Source organism: Cyprinodon tularosa, unplaced genomic scaffold, assembly GCF_016077235.1.
Source record: "Cyprinodon tularosa strain WSP-4 unplaced genomic scaffold, ASM1607723v1 ctg1264, whole genome shotgun sequence".
NCBI lineage: Eukaryota > Metazoa > Chordata > Actinopteri > Cyprinodontiformes > Cyprinodontidae > Cyprinodon > Cyprinodon tularosa.
Window position 1 is genome coordinate 60,982 of NW_024038075.1, and position 16,644 is coordinate 77,625.

Consider the following 16,644-nt stretch of genomic DNA (forward strand, 5'->3'; position numbering starts at 1 on the left):
GAACATGAAGCTCACTAGAGTGAAACGCGCTGCCTTGGATATTTGGGCGATTTAGTGCTGAAAGCCCTAAAAAGAAAAGGAGACGACGGATTTGGACAAAGACATGGCTGAGCTAACGTGGCTACTACGGTCTGACAGTTTGACAGATTTGTCCACGACCACCTCATGACCGACTGAATTTCCAACATGTTTGATTTTCTCCCAACCTTAAAATTCCAGATCTAGAGGTGGTCGTTAGAGGCTGATCGCCCCTCGTTAGGCTCGTCAGGCTGATAGTCAGACCGATCGAAAAGGGCAAAAAATCGCACAGTGTAAGCCCTTCAGGGAACCCAGCTGATTATATCGACATATTGACTCTTCAGCAATTTCTCACACCAAGCATGCTTGTAGCGACAGTGGAGATGAAACAAAATAACAACAAAATATTCAAGTCTTTCTAAAAGAATATTATGATCAACTGGATCAAATGCAGCACTGAGATCCAACAGGACGAGCACAGATACAAGTCCATTATCTGAGGCCATGAGATATATATATATACTTTTTTTACAACCGTTTCCAGTTTTCGTAGAGAGCTGATTTGTTTGGAGGGATTTTTACGACATCTTAAAATTGATTTCCGAATAGAAATCAGCAGAAACTCAGGTGTGACAAAAATATTTACCATCATCCTAAATATTTTTCTGAATTTCACGTAGATATGAAATGAAACACAATCGAGGAGGAGGGACGGCTGTCAATCACGGTGAAACTATTGCTTTAAAAGCCATTTCTGATCTTGGTGCTCATTTGTTTAGAAGTGTTTTGGAGATCTGGCCGATCATCTTAACATGGATCTCAATGTAATCTAACCAGACAAACAGGTTTGACAAACATTTCCATTCATTAACCTTATTGAATAGAATCGAATAGAAATATAGTACTCAACTTTATTGTCGTTACACTGCCACAGGTGCAAAGCAACGAAATGTAGTTTAGATAATTTAAATCGAGTGGAATAACAATCAATAACAAGGAAATGGATTCCATATCACTGCTGGGTCTGACACTATGCTTAAGGCACAATCCTGCTAGACTTTCAAAATAAGAGACCTGGTACTCCGCAAAATAAAAGCCTCTACATTGTTTACAGCAGTTCGTTGCATTCATCTGCCTCCTCAGAAGTTCTGCTTCCTGTGACTGTTGGGTCACTTAGTCATAGTCTGTCAGCCTTTGTGGACTCAGGAGCTGATACCGAGTTTATGGATGGGGACCTGGCCGGGCGACTTGGCATTAAACTACTTACTTCAACAGACTCTCAGAAGGTATTAGCCTTGGATGGGCATCAACTTAATCCGTCTTCTCTCATGACAGAGCTGGTGGAGCTTGTGGGTGGTAACCGTGTTGAAGAGTTATCATTTCTTACTATAGATTCACCTCAGGTTGCTGTCATTCTGGGTTGAACTGGCTAACCAAACCCAACCCACACATTGGTTGGCAGAGAGTGGAAGTGTTAGATTAGGCTGCTTCCTGTTTCAGCTCCTGCCTACGTTCAGCTAAGTCTGAGTTTAGCTAACTGTGAGGATTCTGATTATTATCCTGATCTTTCTAAGGTCCCTGAGGAGTATCATGACCTCCGAGAAGTTTTTAGTAAGAGTAAGGCCACAGCTCTACCTCCACACAGGCCATATGATTGTGGGATAGATCTACTGCCAGGTACCACACCCCCCAGGGGTAGATCGTATTCCTTCTCTGAAACACATCTCAGAGTCACTTATAGCTCGTCCCTCATCTTCTCCTGCTGGTCCAGGCTTCTTTACTGTTGGAAAGAAGGACGGATCCCTCAGGCCACCCACCCGATTCATTGATGGGGGGCCCTGCCTACACGGTCAACCGTCTCCCGGTCTAGAAGGAGATGCAGAGGACTCCAGTATTTAGTTGACTGGGAAGTTTATGGAACTGAGGAGAGGTCCTTGCTTCCAGCCCGATTCATTCTGGATAAGGAATGGATTAGGGCTTTCCATAGGGATCACCCTGATCCACCTGTTGGGGTGTCTGGAATCCGACCATGAGGGGGGGGGGGGGGGGTTATGCCATAATCTTGGCGCTGATGGCTGGCTTGATTGTTTGACCCTTTCACCTGTCTAATTTGCCCAGTTCTTCATGACTGTTCATCTTATCCACCTGGTTCCTAATGCTATTTATGCTGCCTGTTTGCCTGCCATCAGTGCCAGATTATTCCAGCTGTTTGTGAGAGTAACGCTAGAGATTATATATCACTCTGATTCTCTGATGCTGACCTGTTTCAGCTTATGGGACGTGCAGTTTTTGCTTTGCCCCTGTCTTTGCTCTGTTAGTCTGATCTGTTCTGGACTGATTCCTGGATTCTGCCGGCTGACCAAACTTGGACTATTCTTCTGACTTGGATTCTCCTCTGGTACCTCCTCGACTCTCTGATCTTCTGGCCTGATAATCTGATTCTGCAACGACTCCAGCTTTGGATTTCCCCTCATGGAACTGCTGCTCCTCGCCGTTTGCATGACGTCAGCTCATTAACCAGCTCTGTTCGTCACTCAAAATTCTGGGGGCAGCTTCCACCACAAGCTGTATAAGTGAATTCGCCCCAGCTGATGAGCAGCCGCACGTTTATGATTGAATAAACGCTTGTTTGAAATCACCCTGATCTTGAATATCGGGTCCTAAGTTCAGAGCTTCTGACAGTCTGATTGGTTTGGATTTCTCTTTATTCTTAAGAAAGGGAATAATAATAAAAAAGTTAAATATTTTATTGACTCCACGCAATGGGGTTAAATCCATCTGAATCATATGAAACATGGGTGCTGAATAACAGAGAATCACACGGGGAAAATTATTTTCAAAAAGTCTCTTGAAGAAAACTCAGAAATTACTGGTTCCTCTGTTGGGCAACGTTCACTCTGCAAGCCTTAACGCAGAAAACTGAGTCTTTAGGGAATGCGTTTTCCGTGCGTATGTTTAGTGGTTCACCTTACCTTCATGATGTCCTGTATCTGACTTCAGTGTGAACTGTTTGAGGCTCTAAATTTTCCTGCATGCAGTATAAAAAAAAACAAGTTAACAGAGAAAAATAAGTGTTATGTTTGGTTTTTTTTTTTACTGTATCAACAGGTTTGTGAAATGTCTGAATACGTGTGGCATTTTAGGGAGATCTGGCTGCCATATTAGTGCAAGAAACGCTGACACACCCAGTAATAGTGAGCCAGGGATTTTAATAATCATCGTGTCAAAGACACCATTGAATCACATATGCTAGCGCCTCTCATCTCACCTCACATTTGAGATTAAAGAAGAGGAAAATATCCTTAAATAAAATTAAACAATACAAATTGTCCCATTTAAACCTTATCAATGACAAAAATGTCTATGAATATTTTTAACGTTTTTGTACAACTGTGTCGTCAGAAGCTTAAACTTATTCAAAAAATGTGTTTCTCAATTAAGTCAGTAAAGCTACAACCGATGTTCGACTCAGCAGCTTCAGGCCGCTCTAAGCGTGACTGTGAAACGAAAACCAGCTGGAAACGCAGCAGGAGGAGGCAGTGAAACAAAATGTACACCAGCAAATTTCATCAAGATGTTTGTAAAGTACTGAATATATGAAAGTTTAGGGAAACCGTGGCATGACGTGCATCACATGAAGTCCTAGACCTTTAAGCTCCATTTATTTTCCCTCCCAAGAACTGAATTTGGGAAATGTCTGCACTAAACACTAACACACACACACACAGAGCCGAGGCCACATGTTCAGCAGCCGTCCTGTTGCATCCACCATAGATGAACCCAATGAACTCTGCAGGGAGAGAGCAGGCAGCTAACGGCTGCTGGGAGCAAAGACCAGAAGAGAAGCGGAGCAGAACTCAGAGTCCATTCAATGAGAGGAATCTGAGCAGAAATCAACTCAAATCAAGTAAGTTTCATTAAAATTATATACTTAGCAGCCAAATTTGTGACTTGTTGTTTTCTGCTTGCGTAGATAAAAATCAGAGTTAATTTATAAAGAGAGCCAAAACCTGCATTAATATATCTTAATTGGTAAACGTGTAATCTCTTTCTTCTGTTTTGACCTTTATGCTAAGCAGATGCATGTGGGATCTGCAGAAAAACACCAACCAGTTAAGATAACTGATACCAAACATAAAATACTAGCAGGTCTGAAACCAAAAGACCAAGTTAGTCCCTCTGATTCAATGCTGGTTTGTTTCTGACAGGTCATTCAAAGTACTGATGACTTTGCAAACTTTGTTTTAGGTGCAGATTTAATCTAAAGCAACTATTTGGACTGTTTCTCTAAGCTAAAGCGAGGAGTCGAAAGGCATTTGAAAGTTTTGAAAGTAGAGACAGAAACATGTTCCAGAGTAGGGAAGCTTTGTGAAGCTGAAGTGGAGCAGAGAAAAGAAAACACCACATGGAATCCGGTTGTTCTTGAAGCATCGAATGTCTCATACTCTACAGTCGGCTGAAAACATGTAGACATATGGTGACAATGAGAAGGAAGTGTGACGAACTCAATGTTTCTGTTTAAGATGTTTGTTTTGAAGCAGGACTGAGATGAAACCTCTTTGGTGGCAGAAACATGGCTTATTTACAGGAAGTGTATTTTTAACTATGTTCATTATTCCACCAGCTTCAGGTTTTAGATATAAGACAGTTATACCTTTAGTTCATGTTTCTTTGACATCCATTCAGGTTACTTTGTGGTTCTGAGTTATTCTGGAGTTCTCTTTCTATGTTATCTGCCTTTAATAATGTTTTTAAACCTTAAATCACTGCTGTCAAACCTGCATTGTTAAACGCTGATGTATCCTTAAGTTCTCTTCTAACCTTCGCCTTCTGACACATTGTTATTTGAGGCAGTGAAAGTCTGGTCAGAACTGCACATAAAATAGATCCATTTTGCAATTAAGGTGTGAAACCTGATCTATATATCATGTTCAACTCAAAAGTCCTAAAGCAGCATTATTTTAGCTTCCATACACACACACACACACACACACACACACACATATATATGTATAAATATATATATATATGTATAAATATATATATATATGTATAAATATATATATATATGTATAAATATATATATATATATATATATATGTATAAATATAAAATGAGCACTTTTTGCTATTCGATTATCAAGATAATCCAAATTGTTAAATTCGTAAATTATGATGTTTGATTGATGATGCTGCTTGATCATTAAAGATATAATGATGGACTCTACCGATGCTGTATCCTCATCCAGGTTACACATCTATTGTGTGAGTTTAGAGATACTTTCATGTCTTCATGGTCACCTCCAGTACCTAAACACACAACTAAACGCTATAAATGTAAAAGATCTGTATTTATCTATTTCAAGATGGAAACTAAAGTAATAAATCTAATTTAAATCCTGGTGTAACATTTTTTAATATTTGCTTCTAAAAAAAGCCTTATGTTTTGGGGTTTTTTTTTTGTCTCATTTAACAACACAAGATATATAGAACCCTCCTCATTAACCCCCACCGGGTCACCGGCGACCCGGTGGGGGTTAAGTGGGGTAACAACTCAGACAGCATAAGATTCCAGCGGTAAAATGTTTACTATTATAGACATGTTAGACATCATTGGAAAGATTCAACCACCGAGATCATTTCATGGACACAGCGAGCATCAAAGAACAGTTAAAATAGATATAGCAGCATGGCAAAATGGAAACAAACAAAGCTACGTCACTTTGAAGGCATCCAGAAGCTGTTTTATAAATCCAATCTTCTATTGTTTATGCTCCATTCGTCATAAGGGTCCACAGATTAAAAATAATCCAGCATATTAGTAATAAAAATATTCTATGATGCGGAAATCGACCATATCATTTGTTGACATCAGAAAGGTTAGCTGGTCATAGCTTATTCAGCATCTTGCTAATATTTACTTCTAATCCTCAGATGTTTGTTGTGGTTCTTTACATCGTCTTCTTATCTACAACACACAAGTTTCTGCATGTTTTTATGACGCAATTTAAGCGATATCAATAGTCCCCGAAAATCTCACTTCCGGTCCACTTCCTGTCAGCCAGTGACAGGCGATATGATTGACGTTTTAATCTCTGGTGTTATTGGTGAAGACCATGTGGGCTGTTGGGCTTTGTAGCCAATAAGGTTTCTAATGAGCCCAAATGTGTGTCGTTTATTTAAAGGGGTACCGCATCACAGGCTTGTGTTAGAGAGGCTTATGGCCATACCTTCCTGAGCGTTCCCGGTCTCTGAAGCTAAGCAGGGTTGGGCCTTGGATGGGAGACCGCCTGGGAATACCTGGTTCTGTGAGCCTTGGAAAGCAGATCAGACATTTTAATTTCAATACGGCCAGTTTTATATCAAGTTCTAATGATGAGTATTAGTTTAATATTTATTTGGTTTCCAGAACATATAGGGATTAAAGGAAATGAAATTGCAAACAAGATTGCTAAGTAAGCATCACAAAATAAAACCATTGATATGAGGATTAACTTAAGTAAGACAGAAATTTAAAATATCATTAAACAAACGATGAAGGAGGCAAAAACAGCGGGAAGAAGAAAGAAGAGGAAGATGGTTTTATAGGATTCATGGAAAGTCTGAAAATGAGGAGAGCAGAAGGAAGCAGAAGAGAGGAAACAGTTATTTCAAGACTTAGATTTGCACATTCAGAATTAAATAATAAACTATTCAAAATAGGGAAACATGTCAGGCAAATATGAATATTTGGGACAAGATGAAACAGTAGAACATGTAGGGATGTATTGTAAGAAGTATGAAGAAGAATTTGGTTAGAGACCTAAATAAGGAGAAAGTTAAAATTGATGAGATAGATATTCTGCAGAAAAAGTCAAAAAAAATATTTTATTCACCATTTATTTAAATAACAGCAAATATTAGGAAGTTTGAGTATATGTAAATTAATCTCATAGATATAGATAAATGAATATAAGTATCTTTATGAATAGGGCCATTCTGGTCCACACCCTTCACTAGTTGATGGCGGTAATGCACACAGAAAAGTTGTTTGCCAACCGCCATTAAACGCAACATGACAAGACTGTGTTAGAAACACAGACACCAGCAGGTGGAGCCATTGAGCGCCGCTCCAAGCTGCAGCAAAAGTTCCAAACCCAAAGCTCTGGAACTGTTGTAAGTAGAGGTCTGGAATTTTCTGCAGTTGTGGTTGACATGATGTAGAGAAAATGTAATACAATGAGACCTGCCTTTTCTCAAGGATGTCTTTATTACTGCTGTTCAAAAAAGACCTATCCTTTATGAGTTAAAAAACAAGTTTGAGTCATTTTTGAACTGCAGCTTGGTCTGTGTTCTACTCACCCAAGAAACTAGAGGGTGTTCGCTTTCAAATAATGTATTCCACATGTAATTAGGGCTTACAGCTCCTAAGTTATATGCTTTTCCATTTGGGTATGCAAAATAGGTGAGAATTTCCCATAATGTGGTGGACATTAAGGATAAAGGAATTAGGAAGCGTATTTTAGGGGGAAAATGTCTTTCAAAAGATAACTTCATCTATCTTTTTTTCTTTTTCCCAGGAGATCTGGAGGGTCCAGCTAAGTGCTTCCAGCAGAGACAGAAGGAGGAGCCTTCCAGCTCAGAGAGGGCAGATCCTAACTCCCTGCTGCTTCAACAAGGTAGAAAATAACAGGATTTGTCCCCCCCTAGTGGAGGAATTGTGGAACTTATAAGTTAATTCCAAAATTAAATGGAGGGCAAAACATACTGATGAAAGAAAGTCTGCAAAGAAGATGAAAATAAATTCACTCCAAACTATAAAATAGTAATATAGGCAGGACTGGGAGTACTGGAGAAAGTGAGAACATGGTGGGAATAAAAAAACAGATTTAGACTAGAAAAATAATTCCTGGGTAGAGATACAAGATCATACAGAAAAACAGAAAACAATTAGAAAATGTTCTATAACTGACAGAACAGAATTGTTGCTGATTTGGATCAAAGTGATGCCAGAAAAATATTACCAAAAGGATTTTAATGTGGGAAAATTATTTTAGAGAATAATTCTACTACATTTAACACTAAAATGTGGTCGAGCTGATCAAAACTATCAAAGCATATTGAACTAAACCAACTATATTACCTTAAAAGTGTTATTTTGAAGGCTCAGAAATGACAGAATAGTCCAGTAAAAGACAATCTCAAAAAATAAGACGTTTGATTATATTAAATTGGTTGCAAGTTATCTAAAGGTTTCATTTGATTAAAAAGTGATCATATCTACTAAACTCATATCTAATCTCTCATCAGCTGTGATGAGCACCACCTGCAGCACTGCAGAGCCCCAGCAGCAGAGGGCGGGGCTGCAGGATATGGAGGACAGCACAGATCCAAAGAACTTTGTTTCAAGCCACAGATGGACATCAAGCAATGCGAGGTCAGCGCCGCCGGAGCAGAGCCAGGCGGACTCCTTCCTGACCGCAGCCCGGATGGCCCGTGAAGGACTCCTGGAGGACGGCGGCTGGAGAACAGGACAATGTTCAACACATAAAGCTCCTCAGTCCAACTCACAGCAAAGCCACACAGCGTTTTTATTTAGGGACATCAGGGTCAGACGGTACAGCGTCATCTCCAGGGAGAAGACAGAGAATAAAGAGGAGAAACGGAACCCTGAAGGTTCCAAAAGGCCAGCAGGTAGACAGAAAGCAGGGTGGTTCAGTGGCTGTAGGCAGCCTGCAAGGTTTAAGGTGGCAGTTTTACCTGTAATAACCGAGGTTTAAACTCTACAGATATGTCGGCTTCCAGATCCGCTAGTCATTTATTTAAAAGTTTAACACAGATGTAAAGGTAAGAAACCAACGGCAGTTTAGTTTAGTCTGAGATCAGATAAAGTCCACCTTTAAATTGTGGCTTTGTCAGATTATAAACTTTGGTGATGGAACATAGAGTTTAAGATATTAGAACCAAAATGAGACAAAAGAACTGAGAATATAGGAAAGTTTTTACCCAGTTATTAAATACATTGTCATTAACAGCCAGATGTTAGAAGAGGGACATCTAGTGGCTGAACATGAAAACAGCCTGACTTTAAAGCTTGTAGGTCAGCTGTTTCTGTCATCCCCATCTTTACTGTACTGTGCCATTTGAATATTAGATAATTGCATGAGTAAAAATATATTTTCAACACCTGATAAGTGTTTTGTGTATTTCTGAACTGAATTGGGCAAAAGTGTTTTGATATGATCAGAGGAACTGATGTAACATGAAGATTGAAGTGAATCAGAACTTTGCCTCCATTAACCAAAAATAAGACTTAACTCTGGCAGCGAAAGAATATCTGATGGTTCAAATGCAGGATGTTAAATAAATGTACATATTTCATCTTTCTAGTTTCATTTCAAAGCTGATTTTAAATTTCATTTACTTTAGGTAACTGGTTTTTTTTTTTTTTTTTACTTTAAGTTGGTGTTAATATCCCTTTTGTCCAGGCACCAAAAAAAATAAAAAAATCTAAAGCTGCACTTTGTTTCATGAATTGCAATTTTTCCAGAATTCAATTTGTTTAATTAGCCATTTTAAAAAACCTGAAAGTGGGTTTGATCAATGAGAAAAAAAACTTCATCTTAATCAAGACTTTAGTCCCGGTTGATAAACTGAAGCCAATATTCCATCATCAGTTCTTCCAGTCGAAGCCGACGTGACACAAGTCCTCCCAGAATCTTATTAAAAGCTGCTGGATGACAGGTTGATGAATTTATACGGCAACAGGTTGATTTTGGGTAAAAAGAAACGTTTCACTTTCCATTAACTTTAACAAAATGAGATTCAAACACTAGCATATAGAAAGCTCCATTAATGCTGCAGGTTTAATATCTATACTGAAGCAGTTATATTTAACAGTAACATTAAGCAACAAAATAGAACAGAGATTTTACCAAATGTGAATGTGTTTATTACTAATAAAGGCCAGAGACACTGGCTGAGAGGACGACACTGGCAAGATTAAATCTGTCCAAAAGAAGAAAAACGAAACAGGGGGACAATCTAAAATCAGCGGTACTTAAATACTCTAAACAGAAACACCCACATTACATCCTACGGCTGTAGGCCTTCACACGGCAGCCTCATTCAAATGGTTTCACCTATTCTGGCACGAGCATCACAGGCCCCCCAAATTAAAAGAAATTCAACGTAAAGCCCATTTTGATTCAAACCTGCAAGCATCAGAAAAAAAAAAAAAAATTACTGAAAACTGGTTTTATTTGTCAAAAAAAGCTCCTTTACAGCGCAGCGACTTTCCACCTGTAAAGCCAGCACACATGTAAAATACAACCCTTACAATACATTAGAATCAAAACCGGTACCAAAAAGTACAGTAAAAATTACACTTCCTGTGGAAATGTGGGGGAAAAAAAATAAAAACACACCGAAGGGAAAAGCAAAACCTAAAGAAAAAGGCTAAAAAAAAACAAAAAAATGCATGGAAAAGTTACATTTCGGATGTTTTCTGTACAAATGGTCTTCCGTCATAAAAGAGGTCCAGTGAGCCCAGTGCGTCCGTCCTGCCGTCGGTATGACTGGATCACCAGAGTCCTACAGGGAAAAAAAAAAACTTTAAATATCTGCTCCTTAGAGCCTCAAACAGAGAACTAACAACCCAAAGTAAAAAATAAATAACTCCCATTAGATCCCACTGTCCTGGTTTTAAAGAATAAACTTTCAGTCTCTAAGGATTATTTTAACAATCCAATAAACTAGTTTTTTTCTAAAGCAGGTAAACATCTAGATCAGGGGTCTTTAACGTTTTCCAGGCTAAGGACCCCCAAACTGATGGCGAGATGGAGCGGGGACCCCCTAATTATTTATATTGTATGAAATAGTGTTCTATCACACTGGTTCTATAGTCACTCTATTACAGATGGAGTAATGTAATGGAACCAATTTCTCCCTGGGATTATTAAAGTACAGTCTGTTGAATTCATGTTAATGTGGATTTGAAGATATTTCAATTAGTGAAAAAAATTCACAAAAAAAAAAAAAGGTTTAGGTTACAGCTATCCTAAACCTGTTTCACCTCTTTTCTCTGGTTCATTTGTCATTTATGTTGAAGACTATTTAAAAATATAAGTCATGTTTTTAGATATTTTATGCATCAAATCTTGATATTTTTTCTCTGACTTTTTGAAGAACTAAAAATCTAGATTCTAGGTTTCTGTTCTTACTATTAAACTTATTGGAACAACAATAAAACATTTTTATATAATCTAATTTCCCCTCTTTTGTCAGATATTTAACTTATTTTTACTCAGAAACGCAGATCTGCATTAATGACTGAAAGACATCTTCTGCCTCCATTTATCTGTTTACTACAGTCTGTTCAATTCATGTTAATGTGGATTTAAAGACATTTCAATTAGTGGAAAATATTGCAGGGGGGAATATAAGTCTAATTAACCAAAACTTCGCGACTCCCATGCAGTACCTCTGCGGACCCCCTAGGGGTCGCGGACCCCCTGTTGAAGACCTCTGATCTAAAACAATCAGTAAAACATAAAATGGCCCCAAAAAGCTCAACTATCAACTGTGAAGCGGATCAGACCGTACCTGCTGCCACCCAGTGATCATCAGTACGGCTTGTAGCTGGTCTGGTGCGCCCCCCGCCTCGGGGTTTTACCGTAGCTGGCGTTCCCCTGGTCTGCGACAAAGACAACATGGAAGTCAGACACTTTGGCGTTTAACTTCCTAACGTCTCCTAAACGAAGCATCTGGGAGGAAAACGACTCCTGCATCTCAAACTGCACTAAACCCCCCCATAAACGTCAGCACATTAAGGCATTTCATCCATACCAGTTGAACCAGGACTAACTGGGAGAGAAGGAATGGGGAAATGTTCTATTTATTTCAATGCTACCTACTTCAACCATCAAGTTATTGAAATGAAAACACTCAAACTACCTAAAAAATGACCGATAATTTCATTAATAAAACTACCAAAGTTCACCATCACTGTCTGCTTACTGTAGTCATAGCCGGTGCCGTATCCATAGTAGGCAGGGGAGTAGTCATAACTGTAGCCTCCGTAGCCATAGCCTTGCCCGCCGTAGCCCTGGTTCCAGTAGCTTCCGTAGCCCTGGTTCCAACCCTGGCTCTGACCTGAGGGAACAGTTGACTTCATTCAGACCAGGTCTGGAGGCGAGGCTCCGCCATGCCAGAGCCGAGGCTCCATCAGAGCCTCAGTCTCTCTGGCATCAATCTTTTCTGGGATAAAATGATAAACTTCCTAATGGAGGCTTACATCGCTCATAGGAACGAGCAAAGACTAAAACCTAAAAGTGAGCACATAACCCAGATCAACCTTTAACTCTGATACCGTTCTCAAAGTTAGCTTGTTGGTTTGGGGTCTGAGCTCCAGGAAAATGCGTCAGCATTTTATGTATAACGGGTTTACCTCCACGACCCCTTCCTCCCCGTGCTCCATATCCTCCTCCGCGTCCCGTCCCATACTGCTGCTGTTGGTAAACTTCTTTTGGCTGGGCGATCTTCAGCTCACACTGGGGACCCATTAAGACATTTTATTTTAGCCAAGCAGCTATGAGCCAAAGGAAGCAGAGACGATTAAAGAGGACTCACCCTGCCACCTTCGATGGTGTGGTATTTCTTCTCCAGACACTTCTTAACACTTGCTTCATCTTTATAAGTGATGAAGATGAAGCCCCTCCTCTTCTTGGATTTCGGGTCGACGGGCAACTCTGTAGCCTCGATCTGCAGGAAAATGGGTCGACGTAAATAACGGAAACAAAGGAAATTCTTTTTAATGATAAATATATGGAGACAGTTTGTCAAAGCAGTGAAGCCAGACGTGTCAATGTTTCCTTCAGAGGAGGGGATACCCACCTCGCCAAAGGCTCCAAAATATTCCTTTATAGTTTCCTCAGATGCTTCAGGATTCAACCCCCCAACAAAGATCTTCTTAGCAGGCTCTTTCTTCATGGCCATCGCCCTCTTTGGGTCGATCTGACGTCCGTCAAGTCTGTGTTCTTTCTGTTCCAGCACCTGCAGCAACACATGACAAGCAGAAGGTCTGTAACACCCAGAAACCCGACTAATTCACCTTAGGCAGCACACCTGAAGGAGCGAACATCATCAAGCAGGACTCACTTTGTCCACACTGGAAGAGTCCTTAAAGAGTACGAAGCCAAAGCCTCGGGAGCGGCCGGTGTTGGAGTCCATTTTGATGGTGCAGTCCGAGACTTCCCCAAACTTGCTGAAGTAATCCTTCAGGTCTTTTTTACTGGTATCCCAGCTGAGGCCACCAACAAACATTTTCCTGTAAAGCAGAACAGACATTTGACCTGAAACGCCGCTCCATTTAATGTCAAAGGTTGAGGTAAAAGCAGCAGCCTGGACACTTACCCAGCATCCTCCTCTCCTTTGCTGGCGTCGATCTTCCCGCCGTCTGTGCCGCTGTCCTGGCTCTCGTCGCCCCCCATCAGCTCCTGCTCGGCTCCGTTCTGCTCTTCGTCTCCGTTCTGTTCTGAAGTCTCCATGAGCTGATTCTCAGCGTCCGCCATCGTGAAACTGGATTTTTTATAAGAGACTGAAAAGGTACGAAACTTTATTCAACATGGAACAACAAGGAGCACTCCTCCAGGCTGCTATGCATGTTTTTACACCTTCTGTTCACTTCCAATTCATGCAGTTACATGAATAAAATGTTAAACGACCAAAATAATAAAAAAACTAGTTTTGAAATAAAACACTGAAATAAAAAAGCTCCAAAGTTGCTGTACATTTAAAACTAATGCTGTAGACCAGTATGTGAACAGTTCAATATGATCCTTTTTTAAACCAGAATCCATGCGATTCATTTTCCATCCGTTATAAATAGTGGAAAGCATTTATTTTTAAAAGTAAACAATGGACTGATAACGCTCTAACCCAGAACAATAACTTTGTTTGGCATCTCTACTAGACTGCCACCGTTTACATATTTCTGCCATTGATAATCTAAGATATCAGGATTATTTGCACATTTAGAACAATTCTGCAGATCTTTTTAATGTCAAACGGTGGTTTTGGTTTATTTACTTTGCATTTATTCTCCCACTTTTAGACTGATATGACAGGAACAGCGTGCATTGCTCCAGAATCAACCAAAAGGCTGTTTTTCATCTGTTGTTCTTCCTTCTTTAACAAAAGTCTGATTTTGAGATTAAAATGGTCAATTTTATGTTTTCTATGTCAGATGTGTACCAGCCCTAAGACACATCTGAGTGTGTCAAACTGAGCTTGAAATCCTAATGCGCCAGATCTTACAATGAAATTCACGAAATTATTTATTTTTCAGACTAAATGAGTCCGTGCAGAAAAATGACCCCCACCCCCCCTTTCTGTTTCTCTTGATTCCTATAGTGAAAAGCACGATTCTGACGGTATAATTCACTATCTGGTGAATTTTTTCACTAAATCCCTCCATCAGTATCACCATCATGGCTCTGAACTGGTTTAAACAACCAGCGGCCTTTTTGTTTGATTCTTTTATCAGATTTCTGTTCATTTTAGCAGCAAAGCGAACATCACAGCTGATCTAGGCGGTAAAATCTACTCTAGTAATCAGAAAAAGATGTAAAAGCAGTGAAATGTGCAGGTTTATAGGATGGAAAGGTCAGAGCGCCGCAGGTCTCCATGTTGTTCATGTTTAAGCGGACCGCGCTTTGCTCCGCTCCGGACAGAAGGTAGGCCTCACCGCCAGATTAGGAGCAAAACACCGAGAAATCTATTTAAAGGCAAAAAACTGGCGGATGTTTAAATACAGCAGGAGGTAAAACCAATGCAGGACTCGTTTAACGGCGTGAGAAAATGAAAGAAAAGCTTCAATTCGTCGTTTTGAATCGCCGCGTTCCTGTCCGTTAGCTTCCTGTGCTAACTAAAGGCTAACACCGAGACACGCCGCAGATAAAAGCCGCCCTCCTGGAAACTAAAGCGCGGCTAATGGCGGCCATGCGGCCCTGAACGCCTCAGCCATCTTTACCGGAGCTAAACACAGCGGAACATGGTGCTTACTTTAGGAGAACAAACCGGGGGACCGCCGACTCGCCGCTCAAAATGGACACTCCAAATTCGCCGCTAACTCGTGGCAAACTATATACGACCGGATATGAGCGAGCAGGGGGGGAGGCCGCAAAGACGACGTCTGTGATTGGATGGGGGCATGTTTTTCAAAATCAAAGCTCTTCTTCTATTGGCTGAGAGGATGAACGCGCTGACAAAAGGCAGGATGTTCCTCCTGCGAATCTCACCCTGCTGATGATTTTATGCTGAGATATTAACCGCTGCATCGTCTTTGTTCAGGAGAGCCTCCGCCATACTATGAGTGGCAAAGTAGAGACTGCTGGGCTTTCTAAAAAAACATAATTATATACATATATATGTAATATTTTCATATATATAATATTTTTTCTGAATTTGGACAAGAGTTCAGTTTAACCCTTTGATGCCTGTTGTTGCTAATAAGCAACAAACCGCATGTGTTGCACTGCAAAAAGTGAAATTCTAAGTAAGTCATTTTTTCTTAAACTAAGCATTTTTTTCTTGAATTGAGCAGTTAAGTGAGATACTTTGCCACTAGAAAAAGAATATGGAAAATATTTAAAATAAGAAAAAGAAAACAATTGCAGTCTCTTAAGTGCATAATATCAAATTATTTAATTTTAAGGGTAAAAATACTAATTCCATTGGCAGATCATCTTATTTTCCTACTCGTATTAAGTGTAAATAAACTAATTTAGGACATTTTTACTGTGTTTTTGCATCACCCCAGTGCTAGTCACAGTGTATGCTATTATGTAGTTATAACTACTGTTAGAAAATATAGTTTACCTTGATTTTTATTTATTTAGTAACATTACCTTTTTAATTTGGCATCTCATTGAAGGGAAAAACAGGCACAAAATGTCTTTTTTTTTTTTGCATATGTATATCAATGTAGTCTTTAAGGGGTTAGAGGAATAAATAAATAGATCAACAGATACAGTTTTAATTTGTTTTGTTTTTTTTAAAGCAAGTGCTGATTCCCATTATTCTCCTGTTAGTCTAAACGATCAAGTTACATGATAAAAATTACACAATGACAAATAATGTTACACAATTCTCAAATAACACAAAGAAAGACATTTATTAACAAATTAAATGAAACATTAAGAATGGTGGCAATGCATGGCCTTATATGAGCTCAACGCATGGCCACTGAATGACGATTCAACAAAGAAAACTATAATAGTAGGTAAAAATATGTAGAGGCCCCTCCTAGGGGGGGAAGGCACCGCCATTTTAACAATTCTTTAGTTCTCAGCGGAAGTTAGTTAATTCGGCTTATTTTATACATCTATTTCATACATTTTTTAAATTTCAAAACAGAAATATATTCTCTAATTGTAAATGTTTTTTTACAGAAATGAACCCCAACTAGTTTGTAGAGATATTTGTTTTGGGTTTGCTTTGTATTTTATTTATATATTAGATTTTTTCACCATCTATACTTTTATCAATAAAGTACAAAAAAGTCTAAATGTCGGTGGACTTAACAGCTAAACCTAATTTACTGCCTTCATAACAGCCTCTCCACTGCAGGTTAACCCTAATCCTACCA

General features: G+C 39.5%; 2 protein-coding genes across 4 annotated transcripts; one reads left to right on the forward strand and one right to left on the reverse strand.

Moving 5' to 3' along the window:
* The first annotated feature begins 3,723 nt into the window (after nt 1–3,723).
* LOC119777726 lies at nt 3,724–9,185 on the forward strand. Its single transcript, XM_038276724.1, has 3 exons — nt 3,724–3,925; nt 7,577–7,675; nt 8,307–9,185. Exons 1-3 carry the CDS (start codon nt 3,793–3,795, stop codon nt 8,774–8,776), a joined length of 702 nt encoding a protein of 233 aa, XP_038132652.1. The 5' UTR covers nt 3,724–3,792; the 3' UTR covers nt 8,777–9,185.
* Nucleotides 9,186–9,925: 740 nt separating this feature from the next.
* Nucleotides 9,926–15,218, reverse strand: LOC119777723 (heterogeneous nuclear ribonucleoprotein A/B-like). 3 transcript variants are annotated; one of them, XM_038276721.1, is made up of 9 exons: nt 15,060–15,218; nt 13,410–13,593; nt 13,155–13,323; nt 12,891–13,049; nt 12,627–12,758; nt 12,445–12,547; nt 12,015–12,149; nt 11,601–11,691; nt 9,926–10,589 (listed from the first exon to the last, which is right to left on the reverse strand). In XM_038276721.1, the coding sequence occupies exons 2-8, from the start codon at nt 13,565–13,567 to the stop codon at nt 11,621–11,623; spliced, it is 927 nt and encodes a 308-aa protein (XP_038132649.1). In that variant the 5' UTR covers nt 13,568–13,593; nt 15,060–15,218; the 3' UTR covers nt 9,926–10,589; nt 11,601–11,620. The 3 variants fall into 3 exon arrangements, with proteins under 3 accessions (XP_038132649.1, XP_038132647.1, XP_038132648.1); XM_038276719.1 differs by having other exon boundaries at nt 11,998–12,149; XM_038276720.1 differs by having other exon boundaries at nt 11,988–12,149.
* Nucleotides 15,219–16,644: the final 1,426 nt, after the last annotated feature.

Excerpts from the sequence above, each read along its gene's own strand:
- LOC119777723 (XM_038276719.1), bottom strand. The coding sequence starts at position 13,567 with ATGGCGGACGCTGAGAATCAGCTCATGGAGACTTCAGAACAGAACGGA. Across the intron at positions 13,324-13,409 it reads AAAGGAGAGGAGGATGCTGG|GAAAATGTTTGTTGGTGGCC; the intron begins GTAAGTGTCCAG and ends TCTGCTTTACAG. Across the intron at positions 12,759-12,890 it reads ATTTTGGAGCCTTTGGCGAG|ATCGAGGCTACAGAGTTGCC; the intron begins GTGGGTATCCCC and ends ATTTTCCTGCAG.
- LOC119777726 (XM_038276724.1), top strand. The coding sequence starts at position 3,793 with ATGAACCCAATGAACTCTGCAGGGAGAGAGCAGGCAGCTAACGGCTGC. Across the intron at positions 3,926-7,576 it reads CAGAAATCAACTCAAATCAA|GAGATCTGGAGGGTCCAGCT; the intron begins GTAAGTTTCATT and ends TCTTTTTCCCAG. Across the intron at positions 7,676-8,306 it reads CTCCCTGCTGCTTCAACAAG|CTGTGATGAGCACCACCTGC; the intron begins GTAGAAAATAAC and ends ATCTCTCATCAG.